Source organism: Lepidochelys kempii, chromosome 1, assembly GCF_965140285.1.
Source record: "Lepidochelys kempii isolate rLepKem1 chromosome 1, rLepKem1.hap1, whole genome shotgun sequence".
Taxonomy (NCBI): Eukaryota; Metazoa; Chordata; order Testudines; family Cheloniidae; genus Lepidochelys; species Lepidochelys kempii.
In genome coordinates, this window is record NC_136380.1 from 304826329 (window position 1) to 304849458 (window position 23130).

At 42.1% G+C, this 23130-nt stretch overlaps 1 protein-coding gene across 3 annotated transcripts in view; it reads left to right on the forward strand.

The window, feature by feature from the left end:
- Positions 1 to 18146, forward strand: part of MDFIC (MyoD family inhibitor domain containing) — a 75423-nt gene extending 57277 nt beyond the window's left edge. For 2 of the 3 annotated variants that reach the window (XM_073328136.2, XM_073328137.1), the window contains exon 5: positions 2299 to 6382. In XM_073328136.2, the coding sequence (XP_073184237.1) occupies positions 2299 to 2546 (248 nt within the window). In that variant the 3' untranslated portion in view covers positions 2547 to 6382. Of the gene's footprint in view, positions 1 to 2298; positions 6383 to 17780 lie in introns of those variants that run through there. The other variant, XM_073328139.2, reaches the window with a different exon arrangement.
- The last annotated feature ends 4984 nt before the right edge of the window (positions 18147 to 23130 follow it).

Here is a 23130-nt window from a genome sequence, read left to right on the forward strand (position 1 = left end):
TTGCTTGATCACAATCACTCAGGGTATATCTATGCCGCAAATGAAGATGTGATTGGCAATATGGGCTTTGGCATGGGTTAGCTGCGCCAGTACAAGCCCGCCAGGAACTCTGCGTATGTACTGAGGTTACTGAGTTGTGAGAAATTAAAGATAGTATGGATGTACTTATAGTCACCCCTTTTTTTACAGTGTAGACGTATCTTTAGTACGTACACTGACTTAAATAAGATTTCTTCCAAATTTAGTACATCAGTTTGGACTCTGCCTACTATAAATAAGTTAGTAAGCTCATTTATTATACCACATCTGGACTTCACAGATATAGTTTGGTCACGTTTTTCCATAAAGCCTTTCAAAATGTGACATGGTCTACAAGTGAGCATCTAAAATTGTTACTGTATTCTTGAGTGCTATGTTATCATCACTGTTGCCTCTGGTTACATTTGTAGGTTAGCATGAAAATCACCTTGCGATAACTGTTTATAAATAGCTAAACAGTTTGGCATCAAGTGTTTTTGAAAGGACAGACTAACTTACAAGTGTACCAGTAGAAAAAACACTAGGACTATATTTTCTCCACTGAGTTATAAATATTAATCTAATTTATGTTTTAGTCTGTCTAATTTTCAAAACTGATTGCCCATTCTGATCAGATTTGTTTTACGTCCAAGTGAGCCGTTAATTTCTTACAATATTCCACAGCTTTAAAGATGTAACCCTGTAGTGTCCTTTTGCTTTAAAAAGTCTTGCAACTTTAAAAGTTTCATTTGTGTTCTAAGTATTCATGTCTCTTTCAGATTAAATATACTCCTCCCCAAATAGTATCTGTTGCTGAATGATGAACACAAAATCAAACTTGTGTGCATGATATATGGACCTATATCGGGGGGGTTAAGCTGAGCATTTCAGAACATACTGTATGTAATTGGGTTTTCTTTGGGTTGATTTTGATGACAATCTGATAAATGTATGCCTCAGTACTATAATTTTCTTCTCAGTGCTCAATGTTTTGCTGTTCTTCCAATCTTTGTGTGACAATTATTTGATGTGATTACATGTATTCATTATTTGGGTGCCATCTCTCCAACCGATGATGTGTGGGGTAGCAGTCAAGTGCACTTTCTCATTTACCATGTGTGACTTACTGGTGCCCATGACAGCAGGATATTTCAGTTCAGGTTTAGTTCTAATTTCCAGTTAGCTTTAAAAATTAATTAAATCTAATACTAATAAGAGAATTGTGCTGAGGAATAATTTAAAATGTGGGATCAGAACAGATTTTTTTCTTCATTGTTGAAAATGTAGATGTGTGTATATATAGCATGTTGATATGGCTGGTTTTGGGATTACTTTCTCTGATATCACAGAGAAAGCAAAATCCTCATGCTGTGGTGGCATCTCCTTGGCTATAACTACTTTTTTCCATAAACATCAGCAACAAGCAAGCACATAATTTATGCATAAATTATAAGCAGCTGGGACCAACTCTCAGTTCATAAAGTTTCAGTGTTCTGTTTTTGTCTTTGTTTCTCTTATGAATTATGTCTCATGAAGGTGGCTCTCAAAATAGTTGGGTTTGATTTGACTTGAAATGTGGCTGAGGTATGGTTCTTAATTCTATTCCTCCCCCCAGCACCAGTTCTCCTGTCCTTAGTCACACAACTATAAAATTACGTGTAGCAAAGGTCCCCAATACAGTATGAACAGTAAAAGTAAACAGTACATAAATTGTATTGGACCTTTACCACACAAACTGATCCTGCTAGAAGAAACTAACATGTTTATATGCCAGCTCTGTGGTTGGTACCATATATGGCACAGATATAAAATATGGTGAGTTTACAATCTAGAAGACAGATGCAAAGGTAGACCAAAAGGAAGCAGTCACTTTAGATAACTTGATATTTCTTTCATAATCAGGTAATTTATGGGTGTCATGGAAGAAGTAAGTTTGGACAAATTTGAATGAGGAGATGATAGAGATATGCAGGGGGTGATGTGAAAACAAGAGGAGAGAAAGGACATGAAGCCTGGCATCGAGGCTAGCATAATTGACTAATGGAGGGGGACATACAAGATGAGATCCAAGATTTAAGCTGACTGTGTTGTGACCTTGAAGAGGAGGACACAAAATTTGAACTTCATGTTGCAGGGGAGGGGAAGCTTGGCAGATTGTAAAGCAGTGCCAGTAATTATTATGCGACATATTTGCACATAAAATGTAATACTGATTTGTCCTTTTTTCCCCTCTTTTTTTTTTTTTATATGCGGCACGCTACAAAACTGGTACTTACGAAGATTGCTGTGTTCACTGTATCCTGGCTTGCTTGTTTTGTGAGTTTCTCACCCTCTGTAATATTGTTCTGGGACAAGCTTCCTGTGGCATCTGTACATCGGAGGCCTGCTGTTGTTGCTGTGGGGATGAAATGGGGGATGACTGTAACTCCCCTTGTGACATGGATTGTGGCATAATGGACGCTTGTTGCGAATCATCAGACTGCTTGGAAATCTGTATGGAATGCTGTGGGATTTGTTTCCCAACATGAAATATTTGTATCTTTTTTTTTTAAATTCTGTTAAAAACTGGAGAGCTTTTAAAATTACTTTTGAAGAAAAATAAGGTAAGAGTCTCACACAGCAACCTAGTATTTGCACTGTTAATTTGCTATGTTTAAAGAATCTTTAGAGAAAACAAAAAACCTGTACTTTAACAAATGTTTTATGGTTTAGTATGTGAAATTCTAGTTACTTTCCAACCCTCTTTGGCTTTGCAAATGGAATAGTTGGCTGTAATCAACTTAAAGGCCTGATACAATAGGCCTTGCTTGGCTAAAATAGCAATTTGAGTTAAGTTTTTGGCCAGAGAAAAGACTGCAAAGTAGCCTTAAATATTTTCCCCTCACCTACTTTAATGCTTAAATGCTTGAATAGCCTTCCATACCTAACACACTTTTGCAGGAGTTCTTGAAAGCAAAATGTCTTTACTTCAACCTTTTATGGTTTGAAGTAACTTTGGCCTATTATATTTCAAAGTGAATTTAAAATATGCAGTGGGAATCTACAATTGGTCTTGGTGCAGTGGTCACATTGAAATGTTTCTTCTGTTTTGAAAGATTCCATTGGTTTGAGAGAGATTCCCTGTGCTTACCATGGTGAATACTGATAATAGGTGAAATCCAGGTAAATTAAGTCAATGAGAGTTTTGTCATTGACTTAAAAAGGGCCAGGATTTCACCCACCGTCTTCCAAACCACAATAAACTTTTTATATGGGACCTGTATTTCCCTTCAGTGTCAATGTTACTTGAAGTGATCAGTTTTAGAACAAGGTTTTGAAAGCCTAGGCAAACATGAAACATACCATTTCTCAGTTAGATGCTCAATCACTCTGATTATTTTAAGGAATATCATGAAAAAAAAATTGAGATTCTAAACCTACCAGTTTTTGTGGCTTTACAACCACATTTCCTAATTTAATTTTCTCTCCCCCCCCTCCCCCGCCCCCATCCTCCTTCCTCTGCTGTAGGAAAGACCCACACAAACAGGGGGAATGGGCAGTCAGAGGAAATAGTGAAACCAGCTAGAGAGGAAGTACTATCAAGTGTAGAAAGTAAACTTATGAAATATCTTATTCTCAAATATTGGTTCTTTTAAGTGTTACTTATAAACAGTATGTAAAGAATTTTCAAATAGTTACTTTTAAGCTGATTGTGTCGCTTTAAAACTGAAGGAACTGTAGTAATGTCTTTTAAAAACACATAGGATTCAATGGGCCAAATTTTTCTCTTAATTACACCATGTATATCTAGATTTTCTCAGTAAGTCTAAATTTTCCCAGTGTAATTGAGAACAGACTCTGGCCCAACTTAGCTAGTGATTACACAATTTCCAGATGTTGAGAAATAATGGTGCCCATTTACCTTAGCATCTGCTAGTTTCTCCCCTCAATACCTCTGCCTCATTTGTTCTGTTATATAAACTACCTGTACGTCTTGATCTCACATGTTTAACTTTGCTATCTAGACTCCATATTTCCTGTTTGTAGCTTGTTGGTCCTAGTAGATTTAGGTCTCACTACAACAGTCCTTGATGAGTAATATCACATTTCCTTAAAGTGAATTGACCCTAAAACAGTTCTTTCCAATGTAAAGAATTCAATGTATGCAAATGTGACAAACTGAAAGAGCATGGGAATGTGAAATTCACGGTGAACACATTGTTCTTACCTAGGGCCTGGTCGTGTAAACACTGACTAGTAGTGCTTACTACTGTGAGTTCTCACTGAAAATTATAACCTTAAAATAGCTGTATCCTTCACAATTCTGTGGAACTAGGGAGGTGTTTCCTTCTGCCTTGACCTCTCCAGGATTGTGGTATATTCCAGTTCAATGCAGATTTATTCAGCAGGTATCTTTATCTATTTTTTTTTGGCAGTTATTACAGTAGCTTTTCCCATCTCTTTTTGCTACATAGATAGATCCAGATTCTGATCTCACATTAAGGTAAACCAGGTGTTTCTCCACTGTCACCGTTTTCTAATGGTGTACCTTCATTAAGGAAGTGCTCAGATATTATGGTAATGGACACTATAATAAAAATCTACATTGTTAAACTGATAAAATAACTGAGCTCAGAATCAGGCCGATGGGGCTTATTTATGACTCCTTTTAGTCTGAACCTCACTGGGACGGGGGAAGAGGCATGCTGACTGAGTGGCAGTGCCTGGAGGCATTTTGCCTTTGTAAGATATAATGCCTCTGGGGAAACTGGGGGCATCACCGTGAGCAGTAGGACTTGCTGCACCTTGGGAAAGTGTAGACAGTGCTTCCCCCCAGCACAACGCTGATGGATATCACCACGGTGGTGTTGGGGAAATGTTCTCTGGAACCAGGTAGCACTAAAAACTGTGCTAACTGTCCCATCCCCTGTGTTGCTTAGCACAGCCAAATAAGCTACGGCTATCCCTTGTTTTGAATGCGTTTGTGAGTCAGGGGAGAAGGGCTTCCTATGTCTTCTCTTTGTGCCAGAGCAGTCACATTTTGGTTTATAGATTTCTGGAAAACTGAACATCTGCATTATTAAGCTTTTAGTAAATATTGAATTTTAAGAATTGTTTAGTATTGTTCTTGAAAATAAATTACTATACCACAGGCTGCTATAGATGGGCAAACAATTATGGTCTATGCAAACTACCTTTTCATGGTTTAAGGTTTGTTTGTTCACTTAGATTGTTATACACACAAATGGTTCTGCTTGTAGGATGCTTTACAAATGGAAATGTTTTGGGTTCAAAGTAGAAAAAGGTGGGAAATGCACATATTTCATTTTTTTTCTAAAGAGTATAGTCCCAATATTGTTAAACCAAAACCAAGAAGAGCTCTGTTTATAATTTATATATAATCAGAATCTGGATATTTATATATACCTAATTTTAATATTTCTCTTGTGTCCACTTGATTTGTGAAATATTAGGAAGTGAAAATACTAGCAGTTAATAGGACATTTAAAGCCTTCCAATGACTTGGAACTATCATCAGATTATTGCACATTTAATTCTGAAATTTTTAACCGTGTGATTTGTTTAACATTTAAATCTATTCTGCTATTCTTTGTCATAGAAATATTAGCATTTTTGTAATATTTATCTCTGCAGCAGAGAACATTAGTGAGTAGTTTAAAGAACTTTTTTAATATTTATATTCTTAAAATTCTCTTTTGTTATGTCCATTCTGTAGGCAATCTTATGAGCACCTTGTGTAACAAAAACAAGCAGAACTAAAAGTAGACAATGTGAAATGTAGTTTAAATAAAAAATCAGTACTCATCAAGTTTGTAAAATTTCTGGTGGACATTTCACAGTGTTTCAGTTTTACAGTTTTGCAAACTGGCCCTGTTTTTTACAAATTGGTAAGTTACTATTTGTATTTTATATTAACTGGATCTGTGTAATTGTAAAACACTATTTTGAAATAAAAGAACTTTATTTTAAAACTTTGGAATACTTTGTTACTGTCTTGTTACTGTTTTGCATTTTAACATCATGTAGAAGTCTCTGCATACAGACATTGCTTTACGCAAGACTTCCTGCTACAGCTTGTAATCTTTGGCTGACTCACAGTGTGAGTGAACCAATATCACTATGTATAATTTCGCAACGCATAGCAAAGAAATAATATCCGAAGAAATAACTTGGGACTTTGTAATATGGAATACATTTAAAATACATTTTATGTAAGTTAAACACTAGTGGGATAAATTTATCCCTGGTGTAACTCCATTGACTACAGTGGAATCACACTCAGGGTGAATTATTGTATTTTTAATATATTCACTGACATGTCCCTTTCAAATGACTAAAAAGCTACACTAAACATGGAGTAGTCGGTTCACAGTATTATTTAATTGGCAGTAAGATTAATGGACTCACGAGACTGCAAAAACTTAAGGTTCATCCACACAAGAAAATAGCATTGCTTTAATTTAAGGTGTGATTTTTTTTTAAACCAATTTAACTAAACCAGTGCAAAAGGCTGTTTGGCACTTACTGTGGTTTAAACTAAGGTTATTTCAGTTTGGCTCAAATTGAGTGGGAACAGGGTTAAGCTAAACCTAAATAAGCCTCTCAAACTGAAAGAAGAGTGTCCACATGGCCTTTTACAATGGTTTACTAAATCTTTTTTTTTAAAGTGATAACAACCCTCCTGTATACATGAGACCTTAGAAAATCAAAAATAATTCTAAAGACTCTCCACCAAATGTTACTAATATTTTAGTTGCACTGAATGAAATTCTGTGCTTAAAAGGCTACACAATGAAATGTTGCTTTTGGGATAATAGCTAAATTTCTACTAGAAAATAATAGTGCATATAAAAATACTAATAAAAACCTCTACAAATAGCCGTGGTTTGAGGTTTACTCCAGTTATTCAGATATAATAGTAGATGGCTATATACAATAACATTTTTGGAGAACAATGTCTTCAGTCAAGAGGAGACCTGATCCACATTTAGGAACTTTAGTGTGCATAGTAATTGTATTTTAACACTAGTAGTTTATAGTAAAAACTGTTAGTTAAACTCAAAGGGAATCGCCATCTTTTAAGAAAAGAATTCATTTCTAAAGGGAAAAGCTTTTTCATTGTAGGTCTAACTATTTTATTATGTGATACCCAAATAATATTCACAACAACAGAGAGAGAGAGACTGTGTGTGTGTGTGTTTGGAGACGAACACTGTGGTTACACTGAGGCAAATCCATTAAAAGCCCTTAACAGATACGTTACAGCTTTCTGCAAAACTTCTGTTAATCTGAAATTTCTTGCTCCTCTCAGTCCTAAAGATGGCAAAGAGCTCTCTGCCTGTGCTTAGAACTTTTTTAGACATTTGGAAAACCCTGTCAAAATTGTCGCCATGTGCTCTCGTTGGGAGTGAGAGAAGGCAAATCAGAGAATTCTATCTCTGAACCAACAGTGGTGCAGGTATTTGGAATACTATTCAGAGCACCAGAGTTCAGCTTGGCTCAAGTAAATAGTGACCTGAGGGGTCCTACAAAAAAAAATGAGGATTCACTAAGTGGAGACTAATCTTTCTCCCCTCCTCACCAAGCCTTCTGGTACTTGTATGCTGCTAATACTTTCCAATTCCAAAGGTAACAGGATGATTTTGACCCAATCGGGACATGAGGAAATTGAAATGTTTCCTTAAAATAGCAATAAAAGTTATCCTGCACCTACTTGGACTTGTTCAGAGCACTCAGCTTTTTAGAAGATGATGTTGACTACCTGTACAGAGATCTACCTATTCATCAAGGAGCTTTGTCATGAGCATTCACCAAATCTTTGACAGTGATTTTGGCACTGACTAGATGAGAGAATGGTCTTTCCTCCCTTATCAGCCTTTGCCATGGTGAACTATTTCCACCACAGTTTGAGAGGAGTGCCATCTCCACTCTGCAAGATAGGGACAGATGTAGGATTTGATTACAGGATCAGAGCCTGTATATGAGTTGACTTTTTAGTATGAGGATTACCTTTGTTTTTAAATTATCTGCAAGCAGTCTAATTTTGCCCTCTTGTGCCTATGCATTACAGTACAGTCTAAAATTAACGCTTTACTGAAGTACAAAATAGTACACAATATTTTTCTATAACCTTTAATACTCATGTAGTATCTTATTTATTTTTATTCTGGAATGTATTCACTGATTTCATTACCGTAATAGTCCAGGATAATTTGGCATCTTTTTTATATGACCCTCTAAAGTGTGTAGTCAGCAGCCAAACACTATCACAATTTTTTTTTAAACAGCGATGCAGCCTTCCTCAACTACTTCATCCCTGAGTTGCACCTTTATGTGCACTAAACAGACAGCATACCTAAGTTATATACCTAATGTAGGTACACTGCAGAAGATAAGATAGTTACTACTAAGTAAACTTAGGTCATCATCCTGCATACGCTTCTGGGGACAGCTGGTGTAAATTATTATAGCACTGGAACTATGACAGTTTATACAGTTGAGGCTCTGCCCCTTGATATCTATGGTGTTGCACACATGCTTAAATGTTTGAAGAGTCTAGACCTAAGATGGCCTATATATGCTAGCAAATATCACTGTTCTTTGAGTGCTTGCTCATGTCAATTCCATTCTAGGTGTGTGCGCGCCCACGTTCACAGTCGTCAGAGATTTTTGCCTTAGCAATATCCATAGAGTCAGCTGTTGAAGGCCGCGCCCATGCGCTGGTATATTATGTGCCGCCAGCATCTCTCACTTTCTTCTTACCACCCATGATGGTTGATCGGAGCACCTCATCTTGCATTGCAAACGCGTTAGACAATGGGCTGTAAAGAACCGCTGTCTTCTTTGTACATAGTTTATAGGTAATTAGTTAGCCATTAAGTTAGTTTGGTAGTTAGAGTCCTGGCTGGGACTTCGCCCTGGAGCAGGGCATTCCCTGTTCCCCCGCTTCAAATCATGCTCGTCATGCAACAGGCCGATGCCTATTAGTGACCCCCACGACAGCTGTTTGAAGTGCTTGGGGGAGTCCCATAGAAAGGACAAGTGCAGAATCTGTAAAAACTTTTGCCCTAGAACCCAAAAGAAGCAGGATATCCACTTGAGGGCCCTCCTCATGGAGGCTGCACTTCGTCCTGTGTTGGAGCCCTCCCGCTCGGACCCCACGCCAAGCACCTCGGCATCAGTGCGGCACGCTCTGCAGCATGCTCTGCTGGCATTGGGCTCTGCACAGCACTGTTCCTCCTCACCGGTGCCTAAGCAGCAGCAAAAGAAGAGCCCTCAGCTCCAGAGGGGAAAGGGACTTCAGGCAAAGGACCTATGTTAGGCTATGTGCCTGCCCCAGGGCTTCATGGGGGTACCGCTGCAGTCGGACCCCCCAGCCTGGCCAGGGATCGGACTCCAACTCCTGGGAGTGGCAGGGGACCCTGGCTTCTCCTAGGGCACTCATTGCCTGAAGTGGACCCAGCGGCTAAGGAACAAGCAATGCGACTGGCACCGCACCATCCCCACCTGCCTGGAGGAGTCCTCCAGGGCCAGCGGCAGCCTCCTCTTCCCTCCCCTCCCCAGATCCCAAGCCGCATGGAGAAAAGCATGTGTTTTCTCTTCTCCAGAAGAAACTTTTTCTATGCCCCAGGCAGGTTCCGGGGTGGCTGAGCAGGCTATAGCACATACCGCCTCCTCAGCCACCCCAGAACAGGCATGGGGCATAATAAATCAAAAACTTCCCTCCAAACCCTGCAATTGGGGATCTGGTGGCTTCCCTGGCCTACTATACCCACCACCCATGCAGTACCTATGGTACTGGCAAGTCCCGCCAAAGATTGCTGTGGCACAGGTCACGTTCACCTAGACAGTCTCCCAGATGTCAGTCCCCCACCGGGGCAGGATCGCTCGCCATCATGGCACCAATCTACACCTCCCTGGTACCACTCATCGGGCAGGCACCAATCCTCGCCCCCATCTCACTGATCGCTGACTAGGGTCAATCGGTAAACTGAGGCCTCGATAGCCCTGTGTTGGTCACTGGAAGGGCAGTGGTCGGAGTCGGACTGGGAGTTCAGCCTCTCGGCAAGGAGGGGTGATTCGCTGCCGACCCGCGAGACCAGTGTAGCATCTGCAGCATGGCAGCAGGCACCGTGTCCTGCTCAATGGCCATGCTGGAACCCGTGGGGCCTGCCCGTAATGCCAGTCCCATATTCCCACCATTCCTCCCTGGCTGCCTTGGAAAAACCGTCTCCAGCACCGCTGCACCAGAGTCAGAACACGGCACTGAATCCAATGCGGGGACAGTGCTGCAGGCTCCAACACCCAAGGAGCCAGAGAGGGAAGGGGAACCCGCCCCACGCCCGGTGGTGCAATCATCGTTGTCTTCAGACGAAGTGCTGGCGGGTCCCTCCCAAATGGGCAGTCCCCCCAACGACTTCCAGGAGCACCAGGCCCTCCTTAAAAGGGTGGCTTCCAATTTGAACGTAAAAATTGAGGAGTTCATGGAGGAATCCAATGACCTCTGTCATGTTATATCCTTCTCCAGGGCCCGTCCACGCAGAGGTCCTTAAGATTGCCAAATCGCTGTGGCAGATGCCCTCTCCATTCTGCCTATTTCTAAGAAGGTGGAAAAGAAGTATTACATTCCTGCAAAAGGGTTCAAATATTTGTACACGCACCCTCCAGTGTGTCTGTTGTTAATGAAAGGGACAGGCAGGGCCAAGTCAGCGGCATGCCAAAAAACAAAGATACCAAGAGACTGGATTTGTTTTTCAGAAAAGTTTATTTGATGGCAAGTCTGCAATTTTGAGTGTCTAACCACCAGACCCTGTTAGGCAGGTACAATTTTAATCTGTGGGACTTACTTAACAAATTCAAAGGGGCCCTCCCACAGGACTGAGCCCAGAAGTTTGCCTCTTTGGTGGACGAAGGCACAGTGGTGGCGAGAGGGGCCCTCCAGATAGCCTGGGACGCTACAGACTCAGCGGCTAGGGTGGTCGCCTTCTTGGTGGCCATGAGGCACAGCTCCTGGCTGCAGTCCTCTGGGTTATCCCAGGAGATGAGGCACTCCCATCTCAGGGGATGGGGCTCTTCTCCATGCTCATGGACTTAAGGCTCCACAGCCTTAAAGACTCACATGCCACCCTCCACTCCTTGGGCCTTCATAGCCCTCAGCAGGACAGGAAGCGGTTCCATCCTCCACCTCTTTCACCCCCCAAGTCTAAGTCCTGGGGGAGTCCTTGGCTGAGCACCTACAGGAGAAAGGATAGAGACAAGGGTCCTCAGCGACGACACCCATCGTTCTCCGGTTCGTCTGCTCAGCCTGGCTTTTCCAGGAGAAAAGGAAGCCAGAAGCAGGCATTTTGAGGTTGTGCTCGAGGACGGCGCCCCAGTCACTTGCCAGGATCCACCCTCCCACTCTTTCCTCGACTGACTGTGCCCCTTCGGTTGGGTTGGTATCGGCTGACCTCAGACTCTTGGGTGCTTGAAGTAATATTTTCAGGTTACACCCTGCCGTTCATGACCAACCCTCGCTCCCACCCACCTTCCCATTCCCTTTCCAGGGACCCTTCTCATGAGCAACTTCACGTTCAAGAGGTCGAGAACCTCCTGCAACTGGGAACAGTGGAGGAGGTCCCTTGAGACATGAAAGGAAAAGGGTTCTACTCCCGCTACTTCCTAATCCTGAAAGCAAAAGGGGGCCTCAGACCCATTTTGGACCTGTGTCGCCTCAACAAGTCTCTCAAGAAGTTGAAGTTTCACATGGTCTCCCTGGCCTCCATGAGCTTCTCCCTGGATCCGGGAAACTAGTACATTGCCCTCAATTTGAATACTTTCATACTTCCATATTTCCATTTTCCCAAGGCCTAGGGACTTCCTCCATTTTGTGCTGGGCCAGCGCACTTCCAGTTCATGGCACTGCCATTTGGTCTCTCATCAGCCCCAAGAGTTTACTCCCTGTCTTGACTTGGGGCGATTAATAAATGAGAAAAAGTCAACCTTCAGTCCAGTGCAACACATAGAGTTCATTGGAGTGGTCCTCGACTCTACTTGGAGCAAAGCCTTCCTCCCGGGGGCTCAGTTCCAAGCCATGATGGATCTCATCTCATCCATGCAACCCCACCCTCTCACCACTGTTCACAGATGCCTGCAATTGTTGGGCCACATGGCAACCTGCACTTACGTGGTCTGACATACACAGCTCTGCCTCAGGCCCCTGCAGACATGACTTGCGTTGGTCTATGGACCGTGTGGTCTGGGTCCCAGACCTGTACTGTTGTCACTCACCTGGTGGCAGAATCCTGAACTGGTGTTGGAGGGAGTTCCCTTCGTGGCTCCATCCCCGTAGGTGACCCTTGTTTCCAGTGCCTCAGACCTGGAGTGGGGAGCCCACCTGGGCGATCTCAGCATGCAAGGCCATTGGTCATATCATGATTGCTCCCTACACATCAATGTCAGGGAGCTCAGAGCAGTTCACCTGGTCTGCCAAGCCTTCCTACCTCACATAGAAAGCAGGGTGATCCAGGTCCTGATGGACAATACAGCAGCTATATTCTATATCAACAAGCAAGGCAGAACCAGATCGTCTGCCCTTTGCCAAGAAGCCCTCAGGCTCTGGGACTTCTGTGTGCAACATGACATTCGTCTCCTAGCTGGACACTGGGGCCATGAACACATCGGCAGATCACCTCAGCAGGACCTTCTCATCTCGCCACGAGTGGTCCTTCCATCTGGAAGTGGTCAGCATCATCTTCCAGAGGTGGGGGACTCCCCAGGTGGACCAGTTCACACCCAGGGAGAACAGGAAATGCCCCATTTTCTGCTCAATTCGAGGGATCAACAGAGGCTCCCTGTCAGATGCTTTTCTACTCCCGTGGTTGGGGCCTCTGTTGTATGCCTTCCCCCCCAGTGCCGTTAATTCACAGGGTCCTCATGAAGATCCAGCAGGACAGGGCGAAGGTGATCCTCAGAGCGCCGGCCTGGCTGCGCCAGCACTGGTTCAGCATGGTGCTGGACCTCTCGGTGGCTGCTCCGTTACAGCTACCGCTGAAGCCGGACCTGCTGTAACCAAAATCACAGCAATCTTCTGTAGCAGAACCTGGCAGCGCTGCATCTGATGGCTTGGATGCTGCATGGTTAAATGCCGGAGGAGCAGGAGTGCTCAGCTGGTGTCCAACAGGTCCTGTTGGGCAGCAGAAAGCCCTCTACCAGAGCAACCTACCTGGCCAAATTGAAATGGGTTGCTTGTTGGACCTCGGTTAAAAGCATTCTGCCCGAGTGGGCCTCGCTGTAGTTAATCCTGGACTACCTTCTTCATCTCAAGCTCAAAGGCCTGTCCCTTTGATCTATCAAGGTCTACTTGGCTGCGATCTCGGCCTTCCATCTGCTGCATGAGGGTAGGTCGGTTTTCGCCCAGGATATGACTTCCAGGTTCCTCAAGGGCCTCAAGCACCCTACCCACACATTAGGGAACTCATCCCTCCATGGGAGTCTCGTGCTGTCAAGGCCCTTCCTCATGGGGCCTCTGGCTTCCTGCTCTCTCCTTCTCCTTTCCTGTAAGGTCACATTCTGGGTTACAATAACATCTTCTCACCGGATCTCTGAGATTAGGGTGCTTACCGCAGAACCGCCCTATATGGTCTTTTACAAAGACAAGGTCCAGCTGCGGCCTCACCCAGCTTTCCTACCTAAGGTGGTCTCAGTTTCATATGGGCCAGGACATGTACTTACCTGTCTTTTTATACGTTGGAGGAAGAGCCTAGGTTGCATTTCCTAGATGTCAGGAGGCCACTAGCCTTCTACATTGAAAGAACCAAACCATTCCGCAAGTCGACACAATTGTTCGTTGCAGTGACCAACTGGATAAAAGGTCGTCCAGTGTCTGCTCAAAGAATTTCTTCTTGGATCACTGCCTGCATTCGCTGCTGTTATGATCAAGCGAAGATGCCACCTCCAGCAATTATCACCGCCCACTCAACCTGGGTGCAAGCCTCTTCGGCAGCTTTCCTAGCCTAAGTGCCTATCCAGGACATCTGTAGGGTAGCCATGTTCACCTCCCATTACACACTTGCCCAGAGGGCCCAGGACAATGATGGCTTTGGTAGAGCAGTACTGCAAGCCGCTAGATTGTGAACTCTGAGCCCACCTCTGAGGATCCTGCTTGCAAGTCACCTAGAATGGAATCAACATGAGCAAGCACTCAAGAAAAAACTGGTACCTACTTTTTGTAACTGTTGTTCTTCGAGATGTGTTTCTCATGTCCATTCCATTACCCGCCATCCTGCCCCTCTGTCGGAGTTGCTGGCAAAAAGAAACCGAGCGGGCATAGCGTCAGCTGCCCCTAACGTACCAGCACATGGGCACGGCACTCAAGGGGGCACCACAGCTGACCCTACGGATACTACTAAGGTGAAAATCTCTAACTGCGCATGTGGGCGTGCACACACCTAGGATGCAATGGACCTGAGCAATACATCTCGAACAACAATTATGTAAGGTAGGTAACTGCTTTTTTTTCTGTATGTGATTATTTAGTCTTTAGTATGCTGAGTGAAAAATCAATTTAATGGTCTATTTGTCCTGCACAGGCAGAATAAAAATTGTTCAGAATGGAACTTAAATTATTGGGGGGAAAAGTATATTAGTTGAGAAATAGCATGTGATCATGTAATGAGATTATATTTATATGTAGAAAGAAGCAGAGTAAAGCTTTTATTGTGCAACGAAGCTTTGGCATTTTCTGACTTTTGTGTGCTTAACCATGCAACTTTACCATTCTCATTCCCCCTTCTTTTTTCAAAAGAAAAAATATAGAAATTCTATGTTGTCCAATTCTGTGGCTGAATACTACTGAAATGCCCCACCCAGGCATCTTATTAGGTCTTCAGGAGCATCCTATTAACCTTAGCAAATCTTTTTAGACCCCCCCCCCTCTCCTGCACTCCTTGGGCGTGTATGACATTTCTATGAAGTTTTTGCCTCCCTCGTTATGCACCTCCATTAAAGTTTTCATTGTGTAGCTAAGTTAGCCACGCTCTGTCAGCCATGCATTCATGTACACTATGGTCTTTTTAGTTGCATCGTTAGAGAATTTATGGTTCGATCCAAAGATTTCTCTTGATTTCATTGAGTTTTAGATCAGACACCAAATGAGAGACTGGGCAAAATGTACTGAGGTTGCAGAGAGTGTAATTTTCAACAGCTACTAACTTGGACAAATTCATTAAGGAATTTCCACCAGAAAACTTCTTAATGAAGGCCACATTTCAACTTTGTACCCTTGTGTGTTTTGGTGTTAGAACTGGATTAAAAAAGAAATAAGGAACTTGTGTGTACTCCAAAATGTCTGAACTTTTCAAAGAAAGATTAAACTTTCCAAAGAAACTTACCTTTGGGCAGAGACCAAACCTGTAAAATTATAGTCCAAATGATCAAATTTCCAGAGTTAAATAATTTAAAAACAGTGGATGAAAATACAAATGTATATACAACTTTAGTTAAAGCACACCAATGCAACTTTAAATAGAACAAAAGCAAGCTTCAATACATAGAACAAAATGTGTGTTAAACATTCCAACTCATCTTCCTGGGTTTTGATATTTCCCATTCTTCATCTGTATGTATTCTATTTAAATGATAAATTCAGCACGCAGTTCCATCTTTGGGTCTTTTTCAAGTGATTAGCAAACTTTTGACACTATATAATTATAAAATGTTTCACTGCATATTAAAACTGTGTTTAAAAATGCTGGAATCAACCATACACAAAACAAAACAAAAATAGCATGATTTCACACGTCAAACATTCCCCAGTGCATGCTTTTGTTTAACCTGATCTCCATCTATTTTAAATATTTGTATTCCAAAGAAGAGAACAGGTAAAGACACATTCTTCCTTTGTAGATGTCTTGGACCCTTTTGACATGTCAAGGTTTTTGTCCTATGGTAGATTAAATTCTTATATTTTCCATATTTGGTACTAGATCCAACTCCAAGAAAACAGACTTCTGAAGGTAATATATTTGGAGATCTCCAGCTTAATCTCCATTAAGTAACCTACTATGGGTTTTCTGCAGCAACTGTAACTCAGCTATATTTTAAATGTAGAACATGTAACGGAGAAAATGTATCATCCATGTATAGTAATAGATAGTGCTACTGATGCATAGGACCCTGAAATTATGTGCACTTGAATAACTACACTCACTTGAGTAGAATTGCAGCATTGGATCCATAATGGATTTCTTCTTTCTATGACCGCATTTGGCCTCCCTTACTCCTGCTGAGTAGTATCCCACTGCATGAGTGGTTTCTTTGAAATCAGTGGGATTAACCATGGAATAATGGACTACTGCTTCCTGAATCTGGGCCATACTGAAGTTGTCACATGGAGGGAAAAAATTACTTCATTTTAAGAGGTTTCCACTGTAATAGTGTATTTGAATTCAAAATATGCTAATCCATCATTATCATTGATATTTTTCATATGAAATTACTTCAAATAAGTGCCAAATAATAAATAGTACTCTATAAAAATCTTGGTTAATCTCTGCTTGATTAATGTGTCCAATTAAAGAACCAGCAGATCTCATAATTTGAGCCATGCTCTATATAATTTTTATAATTTTTATATCATTTATAATATAAAGTTGACAATCTTGAAACAGTTTCTACTGTGTGGCCTGCACATTTTTCTAAACTTGGTAGATAATACAGTGGAATGATGTAGTCTAGCTGCTGAATTCTATAATGCTTACAGCTGTTGAAAACTGGTAAGTGGAAGACCTGCAAGCAGAAATGTAAGAGGTGAGATATGATTAAAAGACAAGGTTTTGCTAGCCTGCCTAGAAAACATAACTCTTCATTTGTCTGTTTCTTGATGTGGTGGTAAGACACCTTGATTACATAATTAATGAAAGCTTCAAGTGATGGCTTAGAATCCACAATAACTTGAAGGTCATCATGAACACTGTCTGAAGGATAAAGAGAACCACCATAAATGACAACTAATATCTTTGTATGAGTGATCACTTTTTGGCAAGTATGCTTTGGTGAAGTTAAGTTTGAGAAAAGGGACATCATCGATGACTGAAATTTATATTCAATCTTGTTGCATCAGAAAGAATAATTTAGACATATTTACGCAATTACATTTTAGTAAACTATTGTGCCAGCTTAACTGTAACACATATTCCGGTAAAAGTACATTAAACAGCAATCCAAAAGCAATTTAGCTGCTGAAGGCATTATTTTGTATCTAATTATTCACAAATTAATGAAGAAAATTAAATTCCAATCACTGAAAAAATGAAGCAATTGTGAGAATCAGAACTACAGATTAGTTAAAGCAAAGCTATGCAATGCATAACATAATTAAAGCATTCTTTTATTCAAATTCAATGCTTAAAAAAGAACAAATCCGTCATCTTGAAATTTGACTTGTAGCTTGACATTAAAAATAATATGAGTAGAATTTTCAGTGGGGTAAGCACAAAACTAGTTCAAGTAGTGTCACTCTCAATTAATGTACTCAGGTGGTGTGCCCATTAAAATTCCCACTTGTGGGTTCAGCTCTCTATGCAAATGGGGTCATTACCTGGAGAATTTAATTGGGTATGACACTGGGAGTAGGAATTTTCCTTTCAAAATAAACCCACTTGCACACATTTTCACTAGAAATTTGATTGTTACATATACTTCATATTGTTTGGCTCTATAAATATTTACCAAAATCCAGAATGTCTTCACTTTATTTATTTATTTATTTATTTATTTTACAGGTGATTCATAATTCATCAAATGATTTTTAAATTGCAAGACTTGTTAGAAGAGGCCTTTGGTAAATATCTATTTTTTTGTTGTTTGTTGAAATCATGTTTTTATTTTACTATCCTTTAAGAGTTGTATCAATTTTTTTTTAATATGTAAAACCAGAACTACTTGGTTTCTAAAATATGAACATAAAAATAAGGACAAATTGTACTATCGGGTATGTATTAAAACATTACAGAGATTGTTTCATATGTGCTTAAATATGTTACATTTCTAAGAAGCATTATTTATTACTTTTATTACTGTATGGAGCAGAAGAGTAAGCTTAAATGAGATTAGATAGAAAAAATTAAATCCCAAAATACTGTAAAAAATAATATACAATGGTATGAAAATAAACACATCCCGTAGATGTAATGTACCGTGAGTCGTAAATGTTCCACATTCCTAAGTGTCAAAACTTGGTCTATTGGAACCAAGCTGACAGAAATAGGCCTCAGGTAGGGGACATGCTTGGTGTTGGGAGTTAGAACTGTTGCATTTTGAATGGAAGAGAGGAGCCTGGGCGGTGTATACAGGCACAGAAACACTCACTTGGAAAGCTGAATAGGCCTTTGTTAGAATGAAACTAAAACAGTAATTCTGTTGCACTCTTACTTTTGGAAGGGCTGGAAGTAGTCCTAAGACCCCACATTATTACTGATTTATGTATACAGCTCTCAAACACAAATCACATTGCAGGCTTTCTGGGGGCAGAAACATATATTATCTAATGGTTGGGGAAGAGAAAGTGTATGTGCACAATTTTTTATTTTATCCCATCCCTATTTGTCACTATTCTATTCCTGCCCAGCCCTAAAGCTTCTCACTGTTTTTACCTCTTCTATATTTTCTTCCTTACAAACCAACCTTCACCTATTCTCCAAATGTCTTTACCCGTTTTTTATTGCATGGCTTTCTACTGCCTTATACCCATTTGTGCATAAATGTAATTGCTAAGTAAGTGTGTCAGTGTAAATTTCAGCCTTATGATGTGGTTGCAACAGTTTGGCCAATTTGATAATTAAATTTATGATTGTGAGGTATGTTTCTATTGTAGAACTTAATGTTCCAAAAAGATTAGAGTGCCAGGACTGTGCCAATATTCAAAAAGGGCAAGTGGAATGCCGCAGGGGAGCCTGACATCCATTTTGGACAAAATAATGGAAAAACTAATATGAGATTGATGAAGAATTAAAGGATAGGAATGTAATTAATATAAAAAATCAATATGGTTTTATTAAAAACAATAGGTCTTGTCAAACAAACTGGATTCCATTCTTTGGTGAAACTACAAATTTGGTTGATAAAGGTAACTGTAGATATATACTTAGACTTTTGTAAGGCATTTGACTTAGTACTGCATGGCTCTCTGATTAATACGTTAGCACTATAAAATATCAATTAAGCACACATTAAATGGATTAAGATACTGGATAATTGACAGATCTCAAAAAGTAGCTGTCAATGGAGAATCATCATGGAATGGTGTTTCTAGTGGGGTTCTGCAGGCATCATTTTAAGCTGCATGTTATTCAACATATATATTCATGACAGATGTGGAAGCAAATATAAAATCACTGCTGATCATAGAATCATAGAAGACTAGAGTTGGAAGAGACCTCAGGAGGTCATCTAGTCCAACCCCCTACTCAAAGCAGGACTAACACCAACTAAATCATCCCAACCAGGACTTTGTCAAGCCGGGCCTTAAAAACCTCTAAGGAAGGAGATTCCACCACTTCCCTAGGTAACCCATTCCAGTGCTTCATCACCCTCCTAGTGAAATAATGTTTCCTAATATCCAACCTAAACCTCCCACACTGCAACTTGAGACCATTGTTCCTTGTTCTGTCATCTGCCACCACTGAGAACAGCCGAGCTCCATCCTCTTTGGAAACCTCCTTCAGGTAGTTGAAGGCTGTTATCAAATCCTCCCTCACTCTTCTCTTCTGCAGACTAAACAAGCCCAGTTCCCTCAGCCTCTCCTTGTAAGTCATGTGTGCCAGCCCCCTGATCATTTTTGTTGCCCTCCTCTGGACTCTCTCCAATTTGTCCACATCCTTTCTGTAATGGGGCACTCAAAACCGGATGCAATACTCCAGATGTGGCCTCACCAGTGCTGAATAGAGGGGAATAATCACTTCCCTCAATCTGCTGACAGTGCTCCTACTAATGCAACCCAATATGCCATTAGCCTTCTTGGCAACAAGGGCACACTGCTGAAGCATATCCAGCTTCTCATCCACTGTAATCCCCAGGTTCTTTTCTGCAGAACTGCTGTCTGGCCATTTGGTCCCTAGTCTGTAGCGGTGCATGGAATTCTTCCATCCTAAGTGCAGGACTCTGCACTTGTCCTTGTTGAACCTCATCAGATTCCTTTTGGCCCAATCCTCCAATTTGTCTAGGTCGCTCTGGACCCTATTTCTACCCCCAGCGTATCTGCCTCTCCCCCCAGCTTAGTGTCATCCGTGAACTTGCTGAAGGTGCAATCCATCCCATCATCCAGATCATTAATAAAGATGTGATAAAAATCTGTGGATGACAAAAAGATTGGAGCACTGATAATTTATGATGAGGGAGGTCAGTTAAGATGGGCTCATTCAAAGGAAGTATGTTTCTGGTATGTTTTTGCCATACACGTTATGCTTTAGTGAAACACAAGTTATTGGGCTGAATACAAGGGTGCTACAATATCAAGATCTAGAGATAGACTGTGTCTGAAATGTGAATTGTTTCTTACCTGATTTACTCTAGTGGTTTCTACAATGTCTTTGTACTTTCCCGTTTCCCTTCCAACAGTAAATTATATGGGCCCAGAGAATATGAGTTCTTCAAGTGCTTGCTCATGTAGATTCCATTCTAGGTGTGCACGTGCTCAAGTGTGTGGCTGTTGGAGGTTTTTTCTTTATCGATATCTGTAGAGTTAGCTGTGGTGCCCCCTTGAGTGCCATGCTCATGCGTCGGTATATTAGGCACCGCCGGCGCTATGTCCTCTCAGTTCCTTCTTACTGCCTGTGGTGCTTAGTCGGAGTGCCTTTTCCTTGCCTACCAACAGCTAGCGGTTTTTGTCTCTTCTGACTTCAAGACTTGGGGCCATGTACAGTTTGTTTACAGTAGTTACTCATTGGTGTTGTTAAGTATAGTTAGAAGTTAGAGTCCCAATGGGGACGTTACCCCAGGCTGGACATGCCCCATTCCCCAGGGTTTAAGCCCTGCTCTGACTATAACAGGGCTATGCCTGTTAGTGAATCATAGAATCATAGAATATCAGGGTTGGAAGGGACCTCAGGAGATCATCTAGTCCAGCCCCCTGCTCAAAGCAGGACCAATCCCCAACTAAATCATCCCAGCCAGGGCTTTGTCAAGCCTGACCTTAAAAACTTCTAAGGACGGAGATTCCACCACCTCCCTAGGTAACGTATTCCAGTGCTTCATCACCCTCCTAGTGAAAAAGTTTTCCTAATATCCAACCTAAGTCTACCCCACTGCAACTTGAGATCATTACTCCTCATTCTGTCATCTGCTACCACTGAGAACAGTCTAGATCTATCCTCTTTGGAACACCCTTTCAGGTAGTTGAAAGCAGCTATCAAATCCCCCCCTCATTCTTCTCTTCCACAGACTAAACAATCCCAGTTCCCTCAGTCTCTCCTCATAAGTCATGTGTTCCAGTCCCCAATCATTTTTGTTGCCCTCTGCTGGATGTTTTCCAATTTTTCCACATCCTTCTTGTAGTGTGGGGCCCAAAACTGGAAACAGTACTCCAGATGAGGCCTCACCAATGTCAAATAGAGGGGAATGATCCCGTCCCTCCATCTGCTGGCAATGCCCCTACTTACACAGCCCAAAATGCCATTGGCCTCCTTGGCAACAATGGCACACCATTGACTCATGTCCAGCTTCTCGTCCACTGTAACCCCTAGGTCCTTTTCTGCAGAACTGCTGCCTAGCCATTCGCTCCCTGGTCTGTAGCGGTGCATGGGATTCTTCCGTCCTAAGTGCAGGACTCTGCACTTGTCCTTGTTGAACCTCATCAGATTTCTTTTGGCCCAATTCTCTAATTTGTCTAGGTCCCTCTGTATCCTATCCCTACCCTCCAGCGTATCTACCTCTCCTCCCAGTTTAGTGTCATCTGCAAACTTGCTGAGGGTGCAATCCACACCATCCTCCAGATCATTTATGAAGATATTGAACAAAACCGGCCCCAGGACCAACCCTTGGGGCACTAGAAATGCCAACTAGACATGGAGCCATTGATCACTACCCATTGAGCCCGACAATCTAGCCAGCTTTCTAACCACCTTATAGTCCATTCATCCAGCCCATACTTCTTTAACTTGCTGGCAAGAATACTGTGGGAGACTGTGTCAAAAGGTTTGCTAAAGTCAAGGATTAACACGTCCACTGTCTTCCCCTCATCCACAGAGCCAGTTATCTTGTCATAGAAGGCATTAGATTAGTCAGGCATGACTTGCCCTTGGTGAATCCATGCTGACTGTTCCTGATCACTTTCCTCTCCTCTAAGTGCTTCAGAATTGATTCCTTGAGGACCTGCTCCCTGATTTTTCCAGGGACTGAGGTGAGGCTGACTGGCCTGTAATTCCCAGGATCCTTCTTCTACCCTTTTTTAAAGAAGGCGCACTACATTAGCCTTTTTCCAGTCATCTGGCACCTACCCCGATCACCATGAGTTTTCAAAGATAATGACCAATGGCTCTGCAATCACATCCACCAATTCCTTTAGCACTCTCGGATGCAGCGCATCTGGCCCCATTGACTTGTGCTCGTCCAGCTTTTCTAAATAGTCCCAAACCACTTCTTTCTCCACAGAGGGCTGGTCACCTCCTCCCCATGCTGTGCTGCCCAGTGCAGTAGTCTGGGAGCTGACCTTGTTCGTTACCCACATAGCAGCTGCCTGAAGTACTTCGGGGAGTCACACGTGAAGGAGAAGTGTTGCATTTGCAAAAAACGTTTAACCCAGGACATAGAAAGTGTGTGACATCCATCTGAGGGCCATCCTCATGGAGGCTGCTCTCTGCCCGGCTTCCGAGTCTTCCTGGCTGGACTCTACTCCAGTACCTCAGCCTCGCTGCGTAGCGCACCCCCGGCACTGGGCTCTGCCCGGCACCACTTTCCATCACTGGTGCCCAAAAAGAAGGCCAAGAAGCACGGCTCACCAGCACCAGGGAAGAAAGGCCATGGGATTTCAGGCAAAGGATCCGGTTTGGGCCGCCTGCCCACACCAGAGATACATGAACCTGCCTCCCCAGTCGGGGCCTCTAATCCCCAAGGGATCCGCAACCCACTCCCAGAAGC